Source organism: Azolla caroliniana, unplaced genomic scaffold, assembly GCF_043228905.1.
Source record: "Azolla caroliniana isolate FFs.n. ecotype wild unplaced genomic scaffold, voAzoCaro1.0.p SCAF_4, whole genome shotgun sequence".
In the NCBI taxonomy this organism is placed as follows: Eukaryota; Viridiplantae; Streptophyta; class Polypodiopsida; order Salviniales; family Salviniaceae; genus Azolla; species Azolla caroliniana.
The window spans coordinates 2087849-2115409 of record NW_028230439.1 but is presented as its reverse complement, the minus strand read 5'-3'; the positions used below and the strand labels follow the sequence as shown (position 1 = coordinate 2115409).

Sequence of the window (27561 nt, the reverse complement as noted above, 5' to 3'; positions counted from 1 at the left end):
AAGAATTGAAGGTATGCAACTGTAATTATGGATGGATGTAGATCTTGAAACATAGTTGGCATTCTACATTGTCACTTCTAGCAAAGCTCCTCAATCAGAGAGTATTGATTGGTGGTTGCACACCAATCAAAGTACTTGTGGTACCCGTTTGCTTTTCACACAGGCATCAATTAACATAATTGTATGTGCGTTTTCAAGCAGGAAGATAGATAGATAGATAGAGAGAGAGAGAGAGAGAGAGAGAGAGAGAGCACATGCCATGTCATACTAATATGACCCTACAACTACAACATGATCCTCTCTCTCTTTTATTAAATATTACATAAAGAACAATACCACCATGACCAACAACAAACTATGGAACGCTAGCAATTATTCTCTCTCTCTCTCTCTCTCTCTCTCTCTCTCTCATAGCCTTACACGAAGGGTTAGTTTGTCCGTTTCTTCTTCTTCTTCTTCTTCTGCGTCTCTCTCCGTGGTTTATTGTGTCTTTCTCCTTCGCAGTCCGCCATAGCTGTGGAATCTCCTTCTCCTTCTCCTTCTCCTTCTTCTTCATTATCATCATCGTCTTCTTCTTCTTCTTCTTGAAGTCTTTTCTTTCCTCTTCTTCGTCTATATTTTTCTTCACTCACTTGTTCTCACTCTGCTTCTGCTGGATCTAGTCTAGTACCAGAGCTTCTCAGCCATGGCCTCCTCTGCAGGACAGCCTCAATTTCGCTACACGCAGCCTCCGTCCAAGGTTCTTCACCTCCGCAACTTGCCATGGGAGTGCAGCGAGGAAGAACTTATCGATCTCTGCAAACCATTCGGAAAAATTGTGAACACTAAATGCAACGTTGGAGCTAATCGTAACCAAGCTTTCGTTGAATTTGTAAGTTCTTTTTCTTCCCAAACCTTTTGTTGAATTGCAAAAGCTTTTTCTTGCCAATGCTTTCCTTGAATTCGTAAGTTTTTTGTTCACAAAGATTTCCTGAATTTTCAATTTTTTCTTCACGTAGTTTTCATTGAAATCGTGATTTTCAATGAATTTATAACTTTTTTGTTCTTCTCAAAGGTGCTGTTGAATACGTTATTTATTTTATTCTTCTTTCCACAACTTTCATATACTTCTTCATGAAGCTTTTGTTGAATTTCATAAAGTTTTTTTTCTTCTTGTTCACAAAGCTTTCATTGAGTCTTAAGTTTTTCTTCTTCCTTGCCAACTGAATCTTGGGGAAATTGAGTATTATGAAATGACTGTTTAAATTTTTTTAAGTGAAAATCATTCTTCAGTTTCTAGAGTTATCTTTGAGTGAAAAATCCTTTGTTTTTTCATCATTCATTCTTTCAAACTTAATTTTTGAACTTTGAATTTGTAAAGGGTTTTTCTTCTTGTCTGCAAGGCTTTTATTGAACTCATATAATTTTATTTTTCTTGCAAATTTAATCTTTGGAAAATGGAATATGATGAAATGACTGCTGAACTTTGATTTTGTAAAGTTTTTTCCTTCCTATCTGCAAAACTTTTATTGAACTCATAAGTTTTTTTTCTTGTAAACTTAATCTTTGGAAAATGGAATATGATGAAATGACTGCTGAACTTTGATTTTGTAAAGTTTTTTTCTTCTTGTCTGCAAAGCTTTTATTGAACTCATAAGTTTTTTTTTCTTGTAAACTTAATCTTTGGAAAATGGAATATGATGAAATGACTGCTGAACTTTGATTTTGTAAAGTTTTTTTCTTCTTGTCTGCAAAGCTTTTATTGAACTCATAAGTTTTTTTTTCTTGTAAACTTAATCTTTGGAAAATGCAATATGATGAAATGATCACTGAAAAAATACAAAATTCAGGCTATCTTTCAGTGAAAAATCCATTGTTTTTCCATCGGTCACTCATAAAGATTGGCATTCAAAGGCACAACTATGAGTTTCAATTACTTGTTTAAGGCATCCAAGGCACGCACTACTATTTTGTTGACATGTTTAGCTTGAATAATAAGCATCCAATGAGATGCGTTTAATTTGTGTGTTTGGTTTTTTCTGTAAGGTTCCTTTATTTGGAACGTTTATTTCTTTATTTTCTAGAAAACTTGGTTAGTTGTTTTGCAATTTGATGGCATTCTTATTGATGCTCATGATAGAAATTTCTTTCAACTATGAGTTTCAATTACTTGTTTAAGGCATCCAAGGCACGCACTACTGTTTTGTCGACATGTTTAGCTTGAATAATCAGCATCCAACGAGATGCGTTTAATTTGTGTGTTTGGTTTTTTCTGTAAGGTTCCTTTATTTGGAACGTTTATTTCTTAATTTTCTAGAAAACTTGGTTAGTTGTTTTGCAATTTGATGGCATTCTTATTGATGCTTAAGTTTGATAATCGATTGCACATTCCTTACTGTTGTATTAGTTGCGGGAATAATGAGCAAAGGTTGGCTTCCGAAAGTACAATGCTATTAGTGCCACTCAAATAAACTTACTATTACGCTCTTTATTAAAGTGATTTGAACTTTTCTAGTATTTTTTCTTTCTTTCAGGCAGACTTAAACCAGGCTATCTCGATGGTTTCCTACTATGCATCTTCTTCTGAACCAGCTCAAATAAGAGGAAAAACTGTTTACCTACAGTACTCTAACAGGCAAGAGATCGTGAATAACAAGAGTTCAGGAGATGTCGCCAGCAATGTCCTCTTGGTGACATTTGAAGGTGTAGAAGCTGGAGATGTTAGCATTGATGTTTTGCACTTGGTAAGCTTACCTTTTTGCGAGTCTTCCGATTGGAGAAATCTTAGAACCTTACAAAAGAAGAGACTATGAATGGGATTAGCCTTAACAATTTTCAGTGCCAGTATTCTAATTCAAAACGAGAAAGAAGCAAAGGAGTTGACAGTGCTTTAACAGGGTTTGTCTTTTTGGTTTTCAGCTTATAAGCAAAAGGCTATACTTCATACTTGGCTTTTTGTCTAACATACTGCTGAATACATCTTCGATGGCAAACTTCTCCATGGAAGGAAGCGCATGTGTGTTTCTTCTGTCCTTTCTCTGCTTAAACTCTCATCTCTCAACCCTCTCCTGCTACTTAACCTTTTCATGAGAGTTGGAATAGTCAATCAAGTGAAAATCTTCTCATAAATCTCTATTGAGATGTCTTCTTATTTTTCATAAAATAAGCCTAGTATATATATTCTATGTCCAATGCATGATATAATGGTTGATTTGAGTCTAGTCTATGTATGATAGGCTCTCTCTTTCGATGGTTGAGATTTACGTACCATATGATTATTGTAGTTCAATGTTTCCATTTATTTTTCATAGAGTTGGTTTAGAAAATGGAGTGAATTAGTTGAATGTTTTGAGTTGGAAGATACTACCATTTTCCATAATTCAGAGAGTTTCTGAAGATATGCTTGTCACAGGTATTTTCAGCTTTTGGTTTTGTTCATAAGATTGCAACATTTGAAAAGACTGCAGGCTTTCAGGTTTTTATTTTTATTTTTTTCCCATTGTCCATTGGAAAATCTCTTTAGAATGCCACTAATGGAATTCATGGAATGAAACAATCTGTATTCAAATTATATAATTATGAAATATGTTTCCAGGCTCTTGTTCAATTCAGTGATGCGGAAACTGCTTCATCAGCAAGAACAGCTTTAGATGGTAGAAGTATACCGAGGTATGCTCTTGTAGAATGTATGTCGGCACTTTCTTGTATGTAGTATTGAAGTGTCTAATGATTAGAAAGTAAACATATGCAATCATTTTCAGGTATCTACTTCCTGAACATGTTGTAAGCTGCCACCTCCACATCTCATTCTCTGCACATGTGGATCTGACAGTGAAGTTTCAAAGCCATCGAAGCAGGTATTAGCTTGTTACTGATTCTTATAAATAAAATTGTATTGAAACTTAGCATCCTTTCATGTCCATGTTTTGGACCACGACTTCAATGTGCATATCTTCACAAGATCAAAGCTGTCCACCACATCAAATAATTTACATAACTTTTAAGGGTAGCCTTTTTTAGCCTTACAAGGGGTATATTTAACTGAACGCTTCAGAGTGTGTAGAAAAACAGCCACCAATGGTTAAAGAATGTATGCAATAAGTGCATATTGGCCATTGGGATGATGATGTGTATGTATCTTTACAATAGTTTATCTTCACCCACTGCATGTATTCATGGGCCATCCTTTCTTTTAGTCACTCATATGTTAATAATGTTCTTATGTAAGTTTTCTTGTATAATGTTCAGGGATTATACAAATCCTTACTTACCTGTTGCTCCTTCAGCCATTGATGGTACTGGGCAGGTAAAGAATATAATGCATACCAGTTATATTTTGTGTAAGTTTCAGTGTGTTTGATTTGTTTATAATTTGTATTAAATCGGTACAAATTCTGACTTTTATTTTATTTTAGGTTGTTGTTGGATTGGACGGGATTAAAAAGGAGCCAGAAAGTAATGTATTGCTTGCATCTATTGAGAATATGCAGTATGAAGTGACTGTTGAGGTTCTGCATGCGGTAGGTATTAGTTGGGTATCCATGGTTTTCATAATCATGAGTAGATGTGATACTTTATACTTCCACTCAGAAACATGAGCAGTATTGAAGCACTTTCACACAAGATAATATCCAGTATTAGTTAAGTATCCATGGTTTTCATAATCATGAGTAAATGTCATACTATATTCTTCCACTCAGAAACATGAGCAGTATTGAAGGAAGCACTTTCACTTTCACACAAGATAATATCCAGTTGATCAATAATAGTTGATTCTAATTAAAATGGATATGTTTTTCACCTTAGATATTCTCAGCTTTCGGCTCTGTCCAAAAAATAGCAATGTTCGAAAAAAATGCTGGATTACAAGCATTAATTCAATATGCTGGTAAAGTAACAAATCTTTCTGTGTGTTGATTGAGCCTCACCAATCTAAAAGTGAATACTTATTTCTTGCTATTGTAGACGTTAATACTGCTATAACAGCAAAAGATGCGCTCGAGGGGCACTGTATATATGAAGGCGGCTTTTGTAAGCTTCATCTTTCATATTCTCGACACACTGATCTCAGTGTAAAGGTAGATAAGAGTTTTAAATAGAGATTTAAGTTGTATGGTGGTAGGGAAAATGCTTGAAATGTTACTAGCTTACCATAATTCCCAAAATGCCACTATCAAGTTTACTAATTTCCTAAATTGCCAGAGTATAAATTTTCTCAAATGATCAAAATGTCTATTTGGGAAAATTCATTATGTAAATATTTTAAATCTACAAGGCTAAAGCTCAAAATTTGGAACAGTAATTATTACTTGTACATATTCATTGAAACTGGAAATTTTGATCTTTCCTTGTAGAATTAAGATGTTTAGTTGTTAACTATGATGATTACCTCAGATAATTAACCAAAAATAATTAACTTTTCCAATGCGGCTTTATGCCCTATTAAAGAAGTACAAAATATTTTTTTGTGCCATTCTCCAAACTCAGTAAACATGTGGTATTGTTGGAATCATGGTTGCATTCCGATAATTTGCCCTAAATGTATAGCATTGAATTGCAAATCCCGAGGCATGAGTCAAATTGATGATGTATGTTTATATAGGCTAACAATGACCGGAGCAGGGATTATACAAACCCTTATCCTGGCCTAGTTCAAAGCCAGCCATCTGTTCTTGGTCCACAGCCTACCGGGGTTCCACCAGTTCTACCAACTGGTGGTGGGTTACCCATCCCTGTAAACAGGGTGGAGGTAACTGGAAGTATACCGACGGGTGGATCTTTGCCAAATCAAATGTATGGAGTTCAGTTCACTCCAACAACATCAGTAGCATCTCAAGGTGGGCTTTCACTACATCAAGGCATATTATATGGCGGTTCTTCAGGTCAGTCTATATCCTCAATTTATCGTGACTCCAATATTCCATCCATACCACCACTATCTTCAGGACATCTGGGAACAAACATCAGATTTGGTCAGCAGCAGCCTCAGCCATCAGCACCAAGTCAGTCACAGCCACAATTCAGTCAACAATTTCAGTCATCATCTTACATGTCAGTATCAGGTCAAATGCCACTGCAAGAACATGGATATGGACATGAACGTGATCGTGGGCATGACCATGGATCAATGCTGATGCCAACGGCAATACAAGGTCATGGATATGGACATGAACATGGATCAATGCCAATTCAGATGCCAATGATGCAAGGACATGGATCATTGCCATTGCCAATGCAAGGTCATGTAAATGAACATAGACATGGACATGGACCTATGCCTGTGCAAGGATCTTCTGGACAAATGACACAGATGCATAATAAAGGATCCACAACATTCTACATGTAAGATCCACTAAGACCTCTATTACTATTGCTGGTTCCACCTTATTTAATATGTAAGAAGCTCTACGCGGTCACTGATACTAGCTCTATTATACTACTGTTTTGCTTTGCTTTTGCCACATTTTTACATGAACTATGTAAGATAGGAATGTAGATAGACAGTTCTATGAACTATCATTGGTTCTATCACATATTATTTTACATGTAAGGTCAGTGAAGTTGAGTAGGTAGGTAATAGTAACTACTGTTGTAGAAAATCTCCTCCTCCCCCCTCTCCCACTTAAAGATTTTTTGAGGAAAAAATCAAGAATAATGGAAAATTACACAGGTTTTGTACTAATGCAAAGGATGGGTAAAACAGAATTAGATATTATTATGCAGTGTTTTTTGACTACCCTTTAAACTAACAGCATTTTAAAGAAAGTCAAAGAAAACCACAGGGTAAAGCTAAATTGATTTATTCTGGCTCTTGATAAAATGTCCTGTGTGTTTTGTTTTTGTTTATTTTTACAACAATTTGTTAAAATTTAAATTTAAATGCAATTATTCTGGCTCTTTAGGAAGGGACTTCCATATTTCTTGTTTATTTATTTTCTCAACAGTGATGATTTCTGATTTGAATTTTGAAGTAGATGAATTAAAGATCTATCTGATTGAATTTATGAGTTGGGACAGGTTCAATCAGATAGATCTTTAATTATATGGAGCAATTATCTCAACAGTAGTAATATTATGGAGCTACCTGTCCCAACTCATCATTCTGTGTAGTAGCTGTACTCATTAGCATGTTGTGAAAGTATGATTCGAGTATAGAGACTTGATTTATCACCATATAACAGTTTTCTGTCTTCAGTTAGCACAAAATAAACATGTTTTCTGTCTGTGGTGAGCAAGTTCGTGTTAAAAACAATAACATGTTCCGTCAATTGTTTGGGTTTATTTTCATATTCCCAATAAATTTCAAGAATTTCACAAAGAAAAAGCTTGATCCAAAATTGCATTTTCATTTTTGGCTTTTGCAAAGTTGACGGAACTAATACATTGGCCACCATGAGTGAATAAGGATCTAAATCATTTAGTTTATATATCGACTCTTGGTAACTATTATTTTACTGCTCATGGAAGGGTGTAAGATAACAATTTCGTCTTGTATCTGGCTTCAACAGAACCTTTTCCCTTATGTTTAGGGAAAAGTGTACTTGATTTATGACTAAAAAGTTTGATCCATGAGTGACGCTTATGAGCATCCACAGTATGACGCTACAGCAACAATCCATGATGGTAAGTACCAGAAAGCCATATGACGGACATTATGATGCTTCAATATAATTGGATTTGATCAATGTTGTACCCATTTATGGAATGGTCATCTGTGACTAAAAAAAGTTCCATTCCATGAGTGATGCTTATGAGCATCCTCAGCATGAAGCGACAGCAACAATCCATGGTTGCAGGTAGAAATCCATTGCCGGAGGATTGTGATGATTCAATGTAATTAGATTTAAACAATGGTGTACTACTTATGGAATGCTCATCAATCTTAAGCGAAGATAATTGCAGGCACTAGCAAAGGTAGTATTGATGTGAGGAAAATCAAGGAGTGCAAGGAATGTGATATTTCAATATCTTTGGATTTGCTTTATGCCCAGTCTGTGTGAAGTGACAATTCTAATGTGATTGGATTTATTTGATTCATGTTGAATCCCTGTGTGAAATGACAATAAGGCTGTAGCCTTCCAAACATCACATTTAACGTAAACAACAAAAAAGTTTGCCATCTGATAAAAATTGCATTCTCAAACCTGCTAAACAAAAGAATCATTATGAGAATATTGTAATTGATGGTCCAAAAAAGAACAATGCTAAGTAGATGTCCTGTGACAATCAGTTAAGTAGATGTCTGACTTAACCTGCATTCCCAAGCCTGCTATATTGCAAATTAAAATAAATTCTTTAACTCCATTATTGAATCTGTAAAACTTTTCCATATATGCAAACATGCAAGTGAAAGAGGTGTTATAAGTCCATTTTACCATGATTATAATCAAAAGTGAAATTTGGAGTGTTTGTAACTTTCTATTGAAGCTGCAGGTTTAATATAAGTTTTATAACAAACTCTAAAAAATAAACGTTTTGCCTAATCATAAAAAGATTTATGCATTTTTAGGAAACTCATAATGACTGTTCATTAGGCCTCGCTGGCAACTTAACTCACGTACACAGATGCTCATTAGGCCAAGCTAAGAACATTGCAAATAACTTTTGACTAATGTTGCCATTACATAGGATTTACATATATACATTGTACAGTTACCCATGTGTTGGCAAAGAATGATTATGAATCCAATGCATTATTTGCTGTCTAATTGTCTAGACTGAGGTACCCTTATTTGTTGAACGAACAATATCTACATAGAAGGTTAGACCAATAGAATGTACGAAGGCCAATGTTGTGAGTGTAAAATCAATTTTATGTTGTTTGTTATCTTAAGCTTTGTACTGTAAAATCAATCCTCTGTGCTTGTTATCCTAAGCTTCATAGTATAAAATCAACAGTTATGCAGGCTCTTCCCCTGTGCTAGTTATCTTAAGCTTAATTGGGGTATGCAACACTGATAAGAATGCACACTCAAGGGCAGCTGCATGTTCGTGCTGACGGAACTTCTTAATGAATAAAGCTGAAGTGGCCACATGTACATGAGAAACTACTGTACCAATTTGGACGGACATCAAAGCACCCTGACAATGAAGTCAAAAATAATATATGATTATTGTCTTTTCATTCCCATAATTCATAGATCATTATATGACAATAAACTGTCACAAGGCTTATAGCATAATTATGTAGCATATACATTACAAACAGCATTTCCAAGATTAATGACAGTAAACTTCTATTGATGTTGGCTGATTTTCAATCACAATTCTAATTTTTGGTGGGGATAATTATTAAGATTAGATCTCTAGATTTGTTGCATCAAGCAAAGGAGATTCCCACGTACAGATATTATGAAACTATAGCTAATGCCATATAGAGCAATATAAAATATCCCTGACTCAAAAATTGTATGCAATATCCATGATTCACTAGCCCATAAAACGTACATAATTAATTCAGGGTTGGTTAATTAGTGGCAGGACTACCATATGAAGGTAACGAGTCCTAAAATTAAAATGAAGTCTATACCAGCCACATGAGGACATTTCTTTTGCAATCAAGTTGGTACATATGGAAAGCAAAGTTTATGGAGAATGAATTCTGAAGGAGACTCAAGAACATACCTACCTGTCCAAAATGATGTATGCAAAAATGCATTGCGGAAAGACTTTTGGCAACTCTATACCCAAATGGCTTGGATCACATTAAGGTAATCTACATGTCCCATAGTGCTTGAAAAATAATAGGCCAGCTAGAGTTTCCTCCCACCAGGTAAAGATGAGCACTTTGCAGTCCTAAAGCTGAAAGATTTTGCAAATTATGCAAAAGAGAAGTCAAGCACTAGGAACTTTCTGTATGCAGTTGCCAAGGCTACAAACTTCACCATTAGACAAATGATGGAAAATGCCGACCCACAGCACTTTGGCAAAAGCTTGCTGGATCTCCAAAAGCATTGAGAATCAACCATTGTATTAGCATACATGATGCAATGGCAATCACACATCATGAATGCACAGCTCCATTCACAACATGTTGAGAAGTCGCCATATAGCAAACAGAATAATACCAATAGCACCACAGACCACGCTACAAGACACATGGGCCATACCATCACTAGATCATGGACATCATCGTTCAGCATGTCCGATCTCCTCAAGGACCCCAGATGCACTTAATTAACTTTGTTGAATCCTTACTCTACCACACCAACTAAACAACCTCCGATACAATGTTACCTCGCTACTATCAACACATACATATTAGTTATGCATTGTATGTATGTAAATTATCTCCAAAAGCATTCCACCATATGCATTAAGACATGTGTCATGTATCTTTAGGAAAAGTATGACTTTTATTTTTGTTTCAATTCAAACATGAATTTGCATACGATCCTTGTTTGATTGTATAGGCCATTTTAGCTTCTTATAAGATATGAATGTAACTTTCACCAATCAATGTAGTGCTAGTAAACTCGCCAATGTACAAGGATATAGAAGGGAGCCAGTATGACATTCCCAACCGCAGACATTAGGAAGCACTAGAGCCTCTGGAGGAGTGACTGTGTTGAACAAACAGGCACTCCAAACATTTTCATCATTGAAATTTGCTGCTTTCCACCTGTCTACTCAAAGTTTGCACCTCTTGGAGTGCAAACTAAAGTACCTCTTGGAGAATCACCATACCTACCGTTTTATGATGATATCATAAGATTTGCTACTGTGGGGGGATACACCGCTATTAGGGGACTAAAATACATAACGTAAGGATGGGCAAATAACCATTTTGACACAAGTGAGGCTATGTATGGAGACATTATGGAAGAAGAAGTTGGTCTATAATGACAAGCTCAAGATTTGAGTGACGCTTCGGAATACGGCAAACACTTTCTCGCCTTGGGAATTGCACACAGATCTGTGATATATAACGGTTTGTCACAATGACCTAGATCAGATGCTTTGACATGTTGGAACTCAAAATGAAACCTTCCAACTCCTTGAAAGAAAGAAGACGAGATCATATTTGGCTAAATTTGAAGCAAATATGTATCACTAGTTCCTAGGACTAGAAAGTGAAAAAGCATGGAAAATGTTTAATTAGAGGCAACATATCACACCACTGACCTTGCCTAAGGTATGAATGTGCAAACGTACTATATGATATCCCTGGGTTACCCCCCACATGGCTCACACCTAAATCCAACTTTTTAATCTACAATGGAGGAAATGCGATTGATTGGTTACAATTTGGCAAGGCCAAAGATCATGATGGATTGGAGACCCCATTTTGCTGGCACACATGTTAAATAGAGCTATGTGTGAAGGTTCTCTGCTAGCTGAACAAAACATATCATTTTGCCAATCTTCAAGAGTGGAGACCCCACGATGCAGGGCAATTATAGGAAATTATAGAACAATCATGATTTTCCATTACTTGGTTTAACTATATGGTTCAATCCTAGCATCAGAATTGAGAGTATAAGCACGAGGAATGGCTGCTGTTCAGCTAAACAGGCAGACTTTCAAAATGGGTTCACAACTTTGGATCGCATATTGACTCTCTGAACCCTCATCGAGGAGGGCCGAACCCATAAAAAAAGGATTTATTGCTGCTTGGAGGATGTCCGAAATGCCTTCAACACTGTACCGTGCGCTCAGCTCATGCAGCGTCTAGACCCTCGGTGTCCCTGTGATGGTGTTTAACACCACTCAAGCATGCTAACAAGATCAGAACCAGAATTTTTCTTGGGAGTGATAAAAGTCATGTACAAATGATCTTACAAATGTTGGATATTCTATAATGCTCCATTTCTCACTTTTGATCTCATTTTTATTGAAGACTCCAGTGGAACTCTGGGTAGCTTGGTGTTTAAACTTTATTGGGTGAGTGGGTGGTGTTCAAATGTTCAGATGCACATATTTTTTCTAACACTTTGACATGTCCACAAGAAATTGTGCTTAATAATGAGTTTCGTCTTACAAACTGGAAATCATGATTATCAGAAGCTTGGATGGCCAGTATCTTGCTTCACCGGCCTTTTATTTCCAGTTACAATCACTTATTATTCTCTTCATTGGATTTGGAACAAAACTGTTCCATGGTCCAGAATAGTGTATCAAATGAATCTACTGCTTCAAGAACAATGAAGTTTTCAGCTGCTATTGGGACAAATGTTTTAATCTTCACTTCACCATGAGTTTGGCTCATTACATGTGACTTATAGGTGTTTGCTAGCTTTTGTACCATTTACAGGTGTAATTCGTAGTTGGACATACTAACTATCATGCCATTTTGGAAGTGTTGTTTGTTCTTAGTTGGCAGGTACAAACCACAGAATTCGGTAAATTATGTGCAACCTATGCAAGGTTTTGTTTCTGCAAAAGCATGGCTTATATTAACTGTACATGAAGTCCATCAAAATTGCCCTGCATCTAATTCTCAATAAAGGATAATGCAACTGAGATGAGCAGCAGCCTAAATGGTGTGACTCTTTAAACAGCAGGATCTTCTTCCTACGAGTATTCACCCAAAAGTTCTTACAATGAAACATCCATTGAATATTGCATATTTTACCTATAAAATTATGAAATGTTATCAAATGCTCCTTTATCTGGCGATTTCCTTTAACAAGAAAATAAAAACTTGGGAAATATTAACTTATGGTAGGAACCTAAAAACAAACATTTATCATTTGAAGATGATCTGACCTTCTGTTTTGTGAGTGCATAAGTTGCCGGATTGTTCTGCAGTACTTTCAGCATGTTCTGCCATAGATCCTCCAAATGATCATACTGAATGAAGTCTTGCGATAGATGTTCTGGAATAGGCTCAACTTCTACAGTTGGAATCTTTGATCTTGTGTTTGCTACAATTTTATCCATCTTTTCTATTTCCTTAGAAAGCAATTCTGGCTTTCCAGACTCTCCATCAGTTATGATTCTCCCATCTACCTTCCTTGTTATCTTGCCAAAAGAAATCTTTTCAACATCCAGAGACTCCACCGTTCCTATTTCCTTAGAAAGTACTTCTGGTTTTCCAAACTCTTCACTGGGCATGATCCTCTTGTTCATATTCCGTGATGCCTTGTCAAAAGAAACACTTTCAATCCATGGAGACACCAACATTTCTGTTTCCGTTTCCTTAGGAAGGACTTCTTTCTTCCCAGACTCTTCATCAGTCATGATCCTCTCATTCAACATCCTTGAGGCCTTGACAAAAGAATTAATACTCAGGGCGTTCACCTTTTCTATTTCTTTAGAAACATCTTCTGACTTTTCAGACTCTTTATCAGATGTGTTCCTCTCGTCCAACTTCCAAGAAGCTTTGTCAAAGGAAAAGGTTTCAACACCCGCAGATTCCAAGGTTATTAGCTCCACAGCTCTATGGACAACCCACTCTGATAATCCTCCTAACTTGCTACTTTTAAGAAAAGCTGGCTCTAGGAAATAACCTGGTTTAACACAATGCAGCGATGTTGAGTTTTCACCATCCTCAAAATGGAAATTAGATATGTTTGGATATTCTCCTTCTAATGCACACAAACTTCCCTGCTGAGTGATCAAAAGGGTTCGTGCCCTTACAGTTTGGGCCAAGTATTCAACCATTGCTCTTGTGACTGAATTACTTTCATTCGTACCTTCCTTCACAATTCCATCTAATAATACCAGCGACTGGCATGAAACATTATTGAGAATCTCTGCATATTCCATCATATTAATTTCAGAATTGCCCATGCCTGAGAAGAGATCATCACCTTCATCCATCCTCATGTAGATAGCGTCAGAAATCCCAAGATAAGATTTTTTTGCAGGAACATAACTTCCTATCTGTGAAAGAATCTGAATGAGAGCTACTTGCTTCAGATAACAACTTTTACCACTTCCAGGTGGACCAGTCAGTATCACAACATCAGGGCGAGGCCAACTATTGTGAAAGAAAGAGACATTTGACTCATCCACCATATTCTTTTGTTCCCATTTCTGTGGTTGATCTTCAACGGTTCCTGATCCATAGCCCATATATATTGGGTTAGGAGTGTAAGACATGGTACCTGTAAGAAGCAATTCAGCTACAGGATGCCTTCCCTGAATGACAGTAATTTCACGGCTATCTTCCACCACCACCGGCTTGCAGTATCCTCTTAAAGCAGCCACTTCTGCATTCATAAAATATTTAGTCTAGTTCAATGACTTACAAGTGAATGTAATTGTTACATTAGAAACAAAAAAATCAATTCAAACCTGCAAATGAGGCAAGAACGTCAATTTCTGCAACAGCCTGTCCTGTGGCATGGATCTGCTGCAGCAAAGAGTGCACTTCTTCCTTCAGAGAATCCAATATCTCTGCTTCACGGAGCCTTGCCTTCTTAAGTAATTCACTCAGTTTTTTACTAGTCTCAGAAAGGGTTGCTGGACTGAAGAATTCTGAAAGTTCAGAATCTCCTGGTCCATATTTCTGATAGTCAATTGGAAGTACAACATCACGCAAATCATGCTTGCTGATAGAAAAATAATATTTCCCTGAATCATCTATTTTAACCTGTCAATCAATAAAAAAATTCATAAGCTCCAAAGATCAAGACTATGCTCTTTCATAAAGTAGATAAAATTAACTTGCTTCAGACTTTCATCTATAAACGATCAGTAGTTTGGCAGCAGAACAGAATAATCTGAGATTCTTGCTGATATATGGATGAGCATGATTCATATCTTGTGTAGTGGATGGAATTAGAGCAGATTATACAGATACTCACACCTCACCGGGACAAATTTTCTTGCATGGTCACTCTTCAACTAGCTGTGGTGATATTACAGAGTACAGACTTCATATTAACTTTATATGAAGTTCTTGACTAGCTCTATGATGGCACATTGGTACTCATTCTACCATTTGTAGCAGTGTGTTTGAAGTGCCTAAATGCTACTTGGTGCATGTTTTGGTTTGTGGATGGTGTGAATGGTTTGTTGGATTGCAAATTTAGAGGTTCACAAACAAAAGGATATGTACAAACAGACCTCTAATGATGGCATTCTTAATCGAGTCCTTTCGGTTTTCTCATACTCTTTGATGTAGACTTCCAAATGGTGGCTTTCAACTCTAAATGAATCTAAAATCTCGTCCACATTATCTTTGATGACATGTCCACGTTCTAAGAAATGGCACGCCTCTGTGTGGAGTAGACTCTGCTCACAGTAAAAATGTAATATTTAGTTTAGTTTCACCCAATCATTTACATGCTTTGAATGCACAATCAACAAAAATGGCACACCAAACACATGTTAATTATCACCACAAAATCCTCTTGAATTGAAAGATTTATAAACCGAGATATTTCAAAGTCACAACCTAAAAGGATATGTTAACTATAAAATGACATGTCACAGAAAATATTAAAGAAATAGTGAACCTGAATTTTCTGCGACAGACTAGCCAAAACCTTTCCATGCGCCAACGCAAGAAAGTGAGGATTGTTAAGACAATCAAGTTTTGAAACCAATCGTTGCACAATAATAATGGATTGTGCGAGGGCTAGGAAATCCCTGGAAAATGATTTCATCTGTTAAATGTGCAATCAAATTATGTTTTCTTTACATCTAGCTGAATTTTATCACCAAACATAAACCAATTAAGACCTAAAGAATGCTCCGTTCTGAAGCCAAAATCTAAACTCATCCAAGGATTCTACCATTGTTTGATTCACAATAATATTGATTGAGTTAATAAGCCTCAAAGATTCCTTTCATCAAATGCTAAAAACGATATTTTTGACCAGACTGGCGTAACAATCTGTAGAGTTTAGGTGCATTATATGCAAGATGTATGCTCATAGATAACCTATAGGGCACCACACTGGCCAAATATCTACATGCTGGTAGGTGTCTTGTCAAAACACCAATTTCTAGCATGTGTCTTATGCAACATGCTGGCAATCAATTATTTGAAAACTCATAACCTCATGGATCTTCATAGATTCTAGGAATCAAGTGCACTACGTACCAATAGTCAATAAAACGTCTTCCCCCTGTCACTCCTTAGCCAGCATCTCTGAAGAGGCTGCCCTCTTCTACCAGTTACCAACCGAAAAAATATGCTGGTCAATACATAATATCAATGTGCAAGAAACTTGAAGGTTGCATGAGCCTACACTGATTTTTCCCAAGCTGATTAAAAAGCACCAAGACTAAGCCAGGCCCAGTATCCATCATCTTTGCATGTGTGATTGCAAATTCCCAACATCACCTGCCTTGGCAAGGCCTTCCTTAATTGACACAAGTGATCCTCACACCTCAACCAAAACAGGCAGTAAATGTCTACGCATGAGCTATATTGAATTTTGAGAGATCATACTCTCCAAGAAACCAGATAAGAATCTCCTAATATATGCAAGTGGTAGTAAAAATAGATTAACAATTGATGCTCTTAAGCTTGCAAAATCTGTCTTTGTTCAAAGAGTGTCAATAAATCACACCACACAACAACCATTCATAATATTTCATAAACAACATTTCCGTAAGATAGTCGATGAGACCATCATAATGTTCCAACAAGCCAATAAAAGGACAAACTATTGCTCTTAACTTCCACTAGAGGCCAAAATCAGTTTATGAGACAAATCATGATTTCAAATATGGGTACAAATTTCATGTTATCCATACTTAAATAAAAATAAAAGTTCTAGGTTTCCTAAAGCTCCATGATCCTGATCTTAATACATGTGGTTGAATGATTGTAGAGATGGTTTATGATCCTGAAATGCATAATCAATTACAGAAAACATTGATATAATGCACATAGGTAGGTATACGTACCCATTTTTTGCTTACCAGGGAGTACATAAACCACATGCAATCTCACTTGCCAATCTTTGTAGATCATTCATGACAGCCAGATCACAGCGTACTTGAGTTCTCAACTCAGCATCATCCATGAAGATCTTAGTAAAAGATAAGAGAGTATTTTTATTAGGACCTTGATTAGTAGAATGATAAAAGCACAAAAGAACATCCAAAGAATAAACCCTTAAGAACAATGTGAAACATTGGATCTTGTAGGAACAAAATGCAAAAAATTATTTTCTTGCTGAAACGTCAGGAGCCAACCTCCATAGAAAACCTGATCTAGATTGTTAGAGACATTGCACTCATGTCAGCATGATTTTTATTGGTATAGAAATGCCAGGATTTTGAGAAAAAACATAAGCTTCAGTAAAAGGACATTTAAATCTACAAATCACATATATAATAGTCACTCTGAACCACAATAAATATACAGTCATTGTAATTTTTGACAGGTCCCATAGACAACATGTCTTTAATTCTTCCTTTTCTTTATCCACTCCCAATAGCTTTTTCCATATTGATTGGCAGCCAGAGTGATAGGTGGATGGTATGCAGATATGTCCCCAGGCCATAAGATCTCTTTCAAACATCAAAGACACACATAATAAATTACAAACATCACACAGTAGGCCAGATATGCTGGATATGGGGATAGCACAGAATGACAAATGACACTCCTTCCGGTGAAAAACGCGTGGAAGATGTTAACTTATGAAAACATCACAAAAGAAGATCATTGCAAGGAGGATATGATGCACAATAACATGTCGGGCATAAAAATAAGAAAATCCATTAGTCTGTGCACTAATTATGTTGTGAACCATTTCATTTAATACTGCAGAGATCCTTTGTAATAATTCTCGTACAAAAATCACATTACTCTATTCAGAGGAATCTAAACAATATCCATAGTGAATTTTGCAACATGAAAAATCCATCACAACAAACCTCAACTGCATCTTGACGAGCATAAATTGAATTTTTATCCAAAAGTGGCCGTGATATCCATTTCTTTAACGTTCTCTTGCCCATGTTTGTTTTAGTCTGATCGATTGCCCATAACAAAGATCCCTCCAAACCACCATGCTTTCTGGTACTAAAGACCTGTTACCATAAGATCATCAAATTTACTCTCCTTTCACAAGTCAAACATGATTAGTAGGACCACGAAAAATGCAGAATATCCACACCCCAATTAAAATTTGAAATAACAAAATTCCAAACCTCAAAACAGCTTCTAGATAACCGATCCAATAGCATATAATCGTGTGAAAAATAAACAGAAATCTTGTGAAATGGAAGTCGCCTCCATGAACTTCCTTGGATCTCACCAATGAACCTAAAGAAATTTTCCATAAGTGCCTTCGATTTGCAACCATTACTTGTCATCAATTAAGAAGATGAAGGTGAAAATGACTAGTGAAATACCTTAGCAGACCAGCTGCTGCACAGGTTGCTGCAGATAGTCCTTCAAATCCAAAACTTCCAATCACGTCAAGTCCAAATTTTTCTTGTAGTGTCTGCAATAATCGAAGTAATTAGACTACATCATCAAATGTTAATATTAGCCAGGTAACTGTAGCAAGAAAATATCTAAGATAGGCAGACAAACAAGATGCAATATTTACCTTAATTGACCCTGCCAAAGTGAACTCCAAAGCTGGCCTGGAAGTGTAACAAATCCCTGGTGGCATCTTAAATGATCCTATATCATTGTCTTCCTGTAACAAGATGGAAACAGAAATAAACGGACACAAACATTGCAACCTAATTTTAATAAACATTTAACGAAAGTAAAATATTGGTGTCACAAACAAAAGAATACAGTTATCTGTACATTGAGAGGGTAAATTATCTCAGAAGGCTGCACTAGAAAAATCTCTTCCATCAATGATCTTCGTCCTTCACCTTCGGTTGCATAAAACTCTCCTGTATATAACTTGTTGCATTCAGAAATATATCAAATCATCTCTTACAGAAAAAATACCTCTGTACTCACTTATCAAAGGCCTAAAATCTGCATGAAAATCTGACACAAAGAAATGTTTGTTACAAAGCAATTAGCAGAAAATTTTAATTCAGCCCATCATGGAGATCCCTCAAAAACAGAAATTATAATCTATCTGACCTGAGAATCTTACATGAGAGTATGTTTGCAAGAATGAAACTCAAAGGAATTGATGGGGGGGGCATAGCTAAAGAGATTCTTTAGCCGTTTTTTTGTTTACTTCTTATGCAGATATATTTATTTTCGTTTATCGTTCTCAAAGACAAGACAAGATCCTAAGATGTAATCTCTTGATTGGTCTTATAGGTTGGCCACTGGGAACTTTTAAGAGATGTTAACATATGTTTCTTTCTTTCTTCTTATCCGATCAAACCAAGCAGTATTGCCCACCATGATTTCTAACATTCCATTTCTTTTTAGCTTTCAAATGATGCTTGCAAAACATAAATGAACAGAGACCATCATAAGGTAAGAAATACAAAGTCATGGTCATCAAGATCCACAAATCAAAATCTTCAAAACCTAAGCTTATGTAGCTACTATACAAATTGTGACAGTCTGAAATGTATATCTAAGGAGGAGGGAGGGTTTAAGTTTGTGCGATGCCATATCCATCAAATTTGTGTGGTGAAACAAGATTACCTTGCAGATCTTTTATTAACACCTTTCAGTTTTATAATAATTTAGGAGCATCACTTTTTTATTTCATTACTCTGTTCTTGTGGAATCATATGTCCCTTAATAATTTCATATTTAAAGTAGTACAAGTCAAGAAAAATGACCTGTTGAAAAATCAGCATAAGCTAGGCCCCATGTATTTTTGTCATTGGAAGGTAATATGATAGACATCAGATAGTTGTTTGAGTGTCCCTGTGGTCTTACAATTCTGGCAACCATACCAGGTGTTAGAACCAGATTTTTATACTCTTGTAATAAATCCCCCTTTTGCTGTATCTTGTAGACCTTCATCCACACAAAGTGCAATAGTAAACAAGAAGGCTTGTGTGAATGATAATATATCAATATACTTTGTACATAATATACCTGATCTTGTTTGAAAACAGGAATACCCATTGCTAGCAGAGTATGAATGCAACAATTGACTTGAGAATTGTGTAAGCTTGCCATGGGCACCAATCCATTCAAATCCTGTGAGATTGTAAAGGTAAGAGAAGAACATGCACCTATTACAACCAAGCTCTTTTAACCAGAAATGTTGCCAACCAACCATAAATTACTCACATACGAAGTTAAACATATATATTGCATGTCTAATGTATTATAAATTAACATTTGCCATTCTTCATTTGGAAACAACCAGCATGTCATCAGGAGGTGTTAATTTTGTTCTCTTTTATGACATTATTTAGTGACCATTTTAGTTTTTTCCCCTTGATCCGAGGAACTCATGGGTCCATTTAAATGGTCTAGGGCATGTGGTCCATTCAGTTAGATTGGATTATGGTCTCTGGGGGTGTGTGCATTCAATGTATAATTGGGCCTTGTAAAGTTATATCAAGTTACGCCCTACATAAAGTCACTTAAAAGTTAAAAGGTGAGTGGATAAGTGAGGGTGCTATTATATGTTTTTAAAGAGATGACACTAGGTAGCATGAGAAAGAATTACCTTATTCCAGAAACTTTCAGGTAGAACTCGAAATTCAATTTTAGAGAGAAGGGAAAATCATTTTAAATAGCTGAAATCAGCAGGATCATAGCTGTTTTACCCTCTTTGATAGTATGCCAGTGGAAAATACTTTCGAACTTCAACAGATGGATTCTTGTTACTGAAATATGGTTAAATTGTTGGTTTTCTTGTAGGTCAACAGTTTGGACTAACTATTATTGTATTATCTTATAATAATTAGTATTAACCAAAAGGGGTCCCTGCCTTTGTTGCTAATACGATATCAAATTCATCATTCACGCAACCTAACTCAAAGTGAGTTCAAAAATCTTTAAAATATTTTTCTTTGTTGATATAAAATTTCTCTGGTGATGAAATTAAGATAAATTGGTGGTTCAGTAAGTGTTATCTTCTAATAATTAGTATTAACCAAAAGGGGTCCCTGCCTTTGTTGCTAATACGATATCAAATTCATCATTCACGCAACCTAACTCAAAGTGAGTTCAATCTTTAAAATATTTTACTTTGTTGATATAAAATTTCTCTGGTGATGAAATTAAGATAAATTGGTGGTTCAGTAAGTGTTATCTTCTAATAATTAGTATTAACCAAAAGGGGTCCCTGCCTTTGTTGCTAATACGATATCAAATTCATCATTCATGCAACCTAAATCAAAGTGAGTTCAAAAATCTTTAAAATATTTTTCTTTGTTTATATAAAATTTCTCTGGTGATGAAATTAAGATAAATTGGTGGAAGTTCTTTTGGCCAGTTTCACAGGAACTATGAAGATGTTAAACATAATGCAAATATTAATAACTAATTATGACAGCAATTGTATGTCTATGGGACAGATTTTACCAAATAACCTGGACTCCCTCACATATGGGCATCTCATTGTGTAGAGGTTTTGTTTGTCAATGTTTGGAAGCTATCATGCAAGGGTAAGCTCTTTCAGAATGCTCTGAGCGAGGGTTTGATTGGGATCAGTGAAGGAAAAGTAAAGAGAATACATTAATCCAATGAAATTGAGATCAATGGGTACACAACTAGGATATAAGATCCATATACAGAAGAAATGATTAACAAGAGATTGTTTTCTGACAAGACCTTTATTAAATTTTCTTTGAAAATTATCACAACAAACGTGACATGTTTTCATGTACTTGTAGTACCTTGCCTCCTATAACTGCAGTAAGACCGATGCTAAATACCTGGGAAACCTTCTCTGCATCTTCAAAGAAAGCCTGAGCAATGAAGAGGAAGTCAACAACAATAACCTTAAAATGTGACGCTCAGAATATATCAGAAAAAATGAAGCACCAAAAGTAATAATATACATAGCATCCAAGCATGCAGTATACCAGATAGAAATCAAGAAATCTCCACAGATGGAGCAGTTTTGGCCTTCGATATTTAGATTCTACATACTGTTGTAGAATAGAACTGAGCTGGGAAAAGTCTAGAGCATCGAATTCCAAGGTAGAACCTAGGAATTTAATGTTCTCACCAGGATCTAGAAAGGGAAAACTTGATTGTTCCATGTTAATATCTTTGTGTAATCTATTTTCCCCTCGACTGTTGTTTTCTGGCAAAGAACATGTTGGCTCCTCCCCGCTGAGTAATGTTGAGCTTATGCATCCAAAATTAACTTCATCTGTATGCGTATTATCCCAAGGAGTGGAACGATTTTCATCTTCCTTAGAGCCTTCTACTGAATAGAGATGCTGAAATGCAGGTATCCTAACTTTGGCATTATTTGGAGTGGAGGTCTTGATATCGTTTGCTGTAAATGACCTCTCCAGCAGTGCCGACACTGGCATTTTCAGGTCTATCATAAGCATCTTAAGTACATTGGCTAACATGCCAACATCTGCTAGTGCTCGATGTGCTTGTCCAGCAAATGGGAGATTGTAAAGCTCGTGAAGGGAAGTAAGTTTCAGTGGAGCACCTTTTAGACCTAAAACGATAGGTATGGAGGTTAATTATGCACATTGTAGACATAAGTTTCTTCAGAAGACAACCTGAAGACACGCGCAATAAGAATTTGACAACATGAAGACAGAAGCTACAAAAGGTGCACATCTAGAATAGTATATGCATAAATGCATTCTCGGCATCAGCTGAAGGTTGGTGAGAATATGTAGAATCAATGTTGTTCTTTGTTATTAACATTGTTAAGATTTTGAAACGCCTAGATAGAAATTGTGCATCAGGGAATGATAGTCCTCGATTAAACAGTTCAACATAAAGGCAACAAACACTTATACGGAGTTCTATCCATGTCCTATTGAGTTAATTTTTTAAAGAAATTATAACAGTACTATGGTACAGGTAGGTACATGAGCACCTCATGCAGATCCTATAATCAAACAAAATAAGATCTGATAGCAACTCTCGTTAATGCTGATTGCTCAGATCCTCCAAAGTATTACTAACTTGGCGATGCACACCAATAATTAATTTTGTTCTCTAACCCCAAAGACCCTTAAATTCCCAATCAGAAGGTTGGAAACTCAAGGTTTGAATGATTGATGCAATTTTAACAACCAAAACATCTTACCTTTGGCTTTCATTGCCTCGCGTGCTATTGGCATACTGTCAACAAATCGCCACCGGGATGGTACCTGTATTGAACATCTCTGAAATTCTTTTACCAAGAATGGAACATCAAATTTTCTCCCATTGTGTGCCACAAGGAAAACAAGTCCTTCAAAACCCCCTCGACACTCTACAAACTCTAAGACTGCAGGTGCTACCTCTTTCCACCTGCAGCAATCAAAATCAATAAACCTGTTTAATAAGACCCTGTAAAGCTAGCACATAGAGCCATCAGCTTACGTTATATAAAAGAGAATTAGTCAATATAAGTTATTGCCGCTATAAACATTGAGCTAGTGCTCTTTTAAAAGCTCATATTACCTAATTACAATGACTCATTTGGTATGACTCAGAGATGGAACAATGTTGATGATCATAGGAGGAAAATGATCTATAAATTCACCCCTGAACTTTTCCTCATAAATCTTAAATGATAGATTAATAAATCAAAAAGCTTATACACATCAGTGCACAGAAACCAGAAATGCTTTAGATGCTGTCAAAGGAAATAAAAATGAAGTGTGTAAGTTTTTATAAGCTGTAGGTGCACTGATTGTTTTAAGTGATAATTCAGAATCAAGTACATGTAATGTGAAAAGAAGTAGTATCCTGAGCATGTGTGAAACTTGTTGGATTCAAATGGATAAATTTGAAGGTGAAGAATTTTTCCCTTAAAAAAATTAAATCTTTTTCTATTCTGCTATTAAGTTGAACTTTAAACCTTTCTGAAAACAAGCTGAGAAATGAGAAGTAGAAGAACTAGAAGATCGAAAAAGGAGCACAGAAAATAACAGAGAGCACACAGGAGGAAAATGAAATGGCAATGGCTGGCACAGAAGAAGTGGAGGCATATGTAACATTGAAAGCACTGTGGAAGGCAAAGGTGAATTCATAATAGCTTCATAATATACAGAATTCGTCTTCAACAGAAAACTCAGTTAAGATTTAGCACAGTGGTTAGGGTGTTGGCTTCTTATTCTGGAGGTGCAGATCATTTATGATTGTTTTGAGTCTTTAAACTCGGAGAATCTGTTATCTACTCTCTTTTGTTCTTTTATAAAAATCACTTCAATAAGTTAATGCAATACTTCATTTTCTCTTCTTTTCCATATATATTCATAATTTGTGCCAAATAAGAGAAGATTGTAAGCTTGTACGTGGAATCCACTCTGGATCTTAAATGTAATATCTCTAGCTCCTACTTTATCCACTACCAAGGAAATAGTTAATTCTAACATATGCTACTTAAGAGGAGCTTGGCTGATAGCAGGAGAGATTCTACTCTTCAAATTTTACAAAAAAACATTTTCTTCGATTCCCTGAGAGATTATTTGAGTTATCAGGTCTTTCAAGTAGCAAATGAAAATAGAATCTTATCTTGGTATGTCTGATCTATTCACCATGTCAGAACAAATACCATGAATATTTGTAGCATTCAAGGGAGATATTATTTGAGTTATCAGGTCTTTCAAATAGCAAATGTAAATAGAATCTTACCTTGGTATGTCTGATCTATTCACCATGTCAGAACGAATACCATGAATATTAGTAGCATTCATGGGTACATGCATTTCTGGGTTGACTAATGTCTGTATTGTGCTACAATCACCACCAGCTAGATCCCGTGCAGCAAACTCAATAATTCGATCATAAGAGGGATTTAAGCCTGTTGTCTCAATGTCAAATACAATAACTACTGTATTTGTTTGACAGTCTACCTCTGATGATGTATCAAGCATTCCACTTTGTCCCCCAGTAGCTATGTCGAGTTTATTTGCCAATATCTCTCCATCCAAGGTATTGTCTAATTGGCACACAGAAGTTTCAACGTTAGTATCATTTTCAGACTTACAAAACACTTTTTCTTCACTACATATGTCTGTCCCCATAAAAAAGTGTCGCTTATTTTCTGCTTCGGGACTATTCTGTTGAACATTGTTTATAATATCTTCCATATCTCCTTCCACTGTACTTGCAAACGTTACAAGCCACTGTAACGAAATCTTTCTAGAAAATTGCCTCAAAACAAATATCTGCAAGCTTAAAGATTTCAACACAGTACTATGTCCACCAATGAAGGCTATGCTTTGGCTCCTCTCCAGATAGTACCTGTTAACACACAATGTATTGTATAAAGTGACCAAGAAAAAGTGCAAAGAACCAGAGTAATAATTAACAATTTTAAACATAGTTGGTACCAAAGCTACATGGAAAAATGAGCCTGATATCACAATTTCATTCATAACATCACGAGAGAGTCAGCACTCTCCAAAACTCTCTGACGATGTTAATAATACAGTAAAATCTCCGTGGTTTTGATTGAGCATTAATGGACGGATGCATGTCAGTGCATTGTCACGGGTTTCTCAGAATTTATCAGAACCTTACATTCTTAATATAATGCGTTCTTTCTATATTGACAGGTGTCATTTAATTTCATAATGCATTCTAACTTGACAGAGTAACATAACTTATTCCCGAATGAACCAATAATGAAGAGAAAGACAATGATTTCCATGTGTTGTGTAATACATCTGGAAGAAGCAGAATAAGAAAATCTACATGATATTTAAGAATAGGATTCTGATTCAACAGATTGAACTTTGGTCAAAGCAATTGAGATCCATGCGTGAATCGAAAATGAAACAAAAGGCAAAGATTCCTACGTGAAAGACGAGCATACCTAGAAGAAGAGGAAGACAAAGAAAACCTTATTTCTTTTCTTTCCACGCTAAAATAATCAAAGAAGCAACGGCATCGATGATCATTTCTGAGCGAACTGATGACTCCTAATTGAGGGGTGTATTGCTGAGGTTGCTTTAGAAACAAGCTAGAATTGGTTTTCAAGATCATCATTTCCTACATAAAAAGCAAAGAGCATTCTTCCTCTTTCTTCTTTCTTCTTAATTCTTAAACTCCTCCTTACTTCTTACTTCACTTTCTTCTTGCTTGTTGTCGTCCTCCGTACTTCTTGCTCCTGCTCCTGCTCCTTCTTGTTCTTCTTACTCCTTACCTCTTTTTCCTACCTCGTTCTCTTTTCTTACCTCTTCTTCTCCTTCTTGCTGCTGCGTCTTCTTCTTCCTCCTTCCTTCTCCTTACCTCTCCTACTTCCTCATCTTTCTTGCTGTTTCTTCTCCAGCTTTCTTGCTGCTGCTTCCTTCTTCTTCTACTACAACTACTTCTGCTGCTGATGATGATGATGCTGCTGCTACTGCAGTGAGGTGCCAAATGTGAAGATCGCCATGGATCATGAGGAAGAAGAACAAGAACAAACAACGAAATAATGGAAATATGGACGTAAGGACAAGGGAAGGATTATAAGACTGTGTTATTATGTACATCCATATCTTTCTCTCCATTGATAGGCTTTTCTAGTATGTATATATTTAATTTTGTGTTTTTTGCTTTTGATCATGTTCACATGATTACCTTTCCATGGTGGTAAGTTGTCATAGTACTAACCCTAGGTCTCGGGTTCAAATCACAATTGTCTCACCTCTCTATTACGAATCTCTTTCTACTTTTTTTTTATAATTAGCTTACCACTAAGGTAAGTCATTTATACTACTAGCACTACATCTTGGGTTCGAAACCCAAATTTCTTACCGCTCTATTGCTTCATATATATCTCTTATTTCACTAGATGCTACCATCAAATGTAATTACAATTCTTTCTTTCTTTTTTATCAGATGTCCCCGAAGGGACTCTAATTACAAATCTCTCTCTCTCTATCTATCTTCTCTCCATCCTCATATATATGTATATAATTCTAGAACTTCAAGCTCTGATCTCGTAATGTGTTCCTAGAACTTATTGAAGGTTGCTTCTCACCCAAGTGTTATTCTTTCTCAAGACTAAGAACCCACCTCCTTTGTTGAAGGTTGCTTCTTCTTCTTCTTTCTTGAGTATGAGAACCCACCTCGAGGTCACCATGTGGGGTACCACCATCTATAAACCTTGTTTGTTGGCGAGTGGCCCAATGTGTGAGAGTATCTCGTAACGTCTTCCTTCGATATGTATCCGTGCCAAAGGTTGCTTCTTACCCAAGTGTTCTTCTTTCTTAAGAATGAGAAACCACCTCGAGATCGCCATGTGGGGTACCACCATCTACACACCTTGTTTGTTGCTGAGAAGCCCCACGTGTGAGTGTTAGTCACCCTCAAGCTACTTACATTAAACTAACTACTCACACAACCTCGAAGCTCACTCACACTACGATTTAATCACTTGGACGAGGTTAGTTAAATACATTTGAAACATGTGACACTTTACCACACTCCATCACTCGATAGAAAAACAATACGGTGAGAAATCACCGACACGACTTCACTTCCATTAATCCACACTTAACATAAATACAAGTTATGAGGATACAGTGTTACACTCTTAACTCATACTTAATAAGATAATTAAGGGAACACAAAATGAGCATGCGAAAAATGAGGAAGACCCCTTTTTAAAAAGATTTATAGTTTCATGCTTATACGTCCTCCTTATTAGCCAAATT

General features: G+C 36.1%; 2 protein-coding genes across 4 annotated transcripts; one reads left to right on the top strand and one right to left on the bottom strand.

The window, feature by feature from the left end:
* The first annotated feature begins 463 nt into the window (after window positions 1-463).
* Window positions 464-6781, top strand: LOC147864737 (polypyrimidine tract-binding protein homolog 1-like). Its single transcript, XM_087318898.1, has 10 exons — window positions 464-871; window positions 2514-2723; window positions 3392-3454; window positions 3575-3648; window positions 3741-3836; window positions 4228-4285; window positions 4395-4499; window positions 4786-4867; window positions 4945-5057; window positions 5582-6781. Exons 1-10 carry the CDS (start codon window positions 686-688, stop codon window positions 6323-6325), a joined length of 1731 nt encoding a protein of 576 aa, XP_087175024.1. The 5' UTR covers window positions 464-685; the 3' UTR covers window positions 6326-6781.
* A 1784-nt stretch (window positions 6782-8565) lies between these two features.
* On the bottom strand, window positions 8566-25909 carry DPD1 (Polynucleotidyl transferase, ribonuclease H-like superfamily protein). Of its 3 annotated transcripts, none has more exons than XM_087318883.1 (18): window positions 25737-25909; window positions 24551-25162; window positions 23016-23221; window positions 21817-22412; window positions 21628-21699; window positions 19871-19975; window positions 19609-19789; window positions 18644-18747; window positions 18447-18539; window positions 18247-18338; window positions 18043-18157; window positions 17767-17922; window positions 16804-16913; window positions 15387-15519; window positions 14995-15162; window positions 14221-14518; window positions 12688-14135; window positions 8566-9060 (listed from the first exon to the last, which is right to left on the bottom strand). In XM_087318883.1, the coding sequence occupies exons 1-18, from the start codon at window positions 25907-25909 to the stop codon at window positions 8878-8880; spliced, it is 4845 nt and encodes a 1614-aa protein (XP_087175009.1). In that variant the 3' UTR covers window positions 8566-8877. The 3 variants fall into 3 exon arrangements, with proteins under 3 accessions (XP_087175009.1, XP_087175008.1, XP_087175010.1); XM_087318882.1 differs by having other exon boundaries at window positions 24551-25177; window positions 25749-25909; XM_087318884.1 differs by having other exon boundaries at window positions 18656-18747; window positions 24551-25177; window positions 25749-25909.
* Window positions 25910-27561: the final 1652 nt, after the last annotated feature.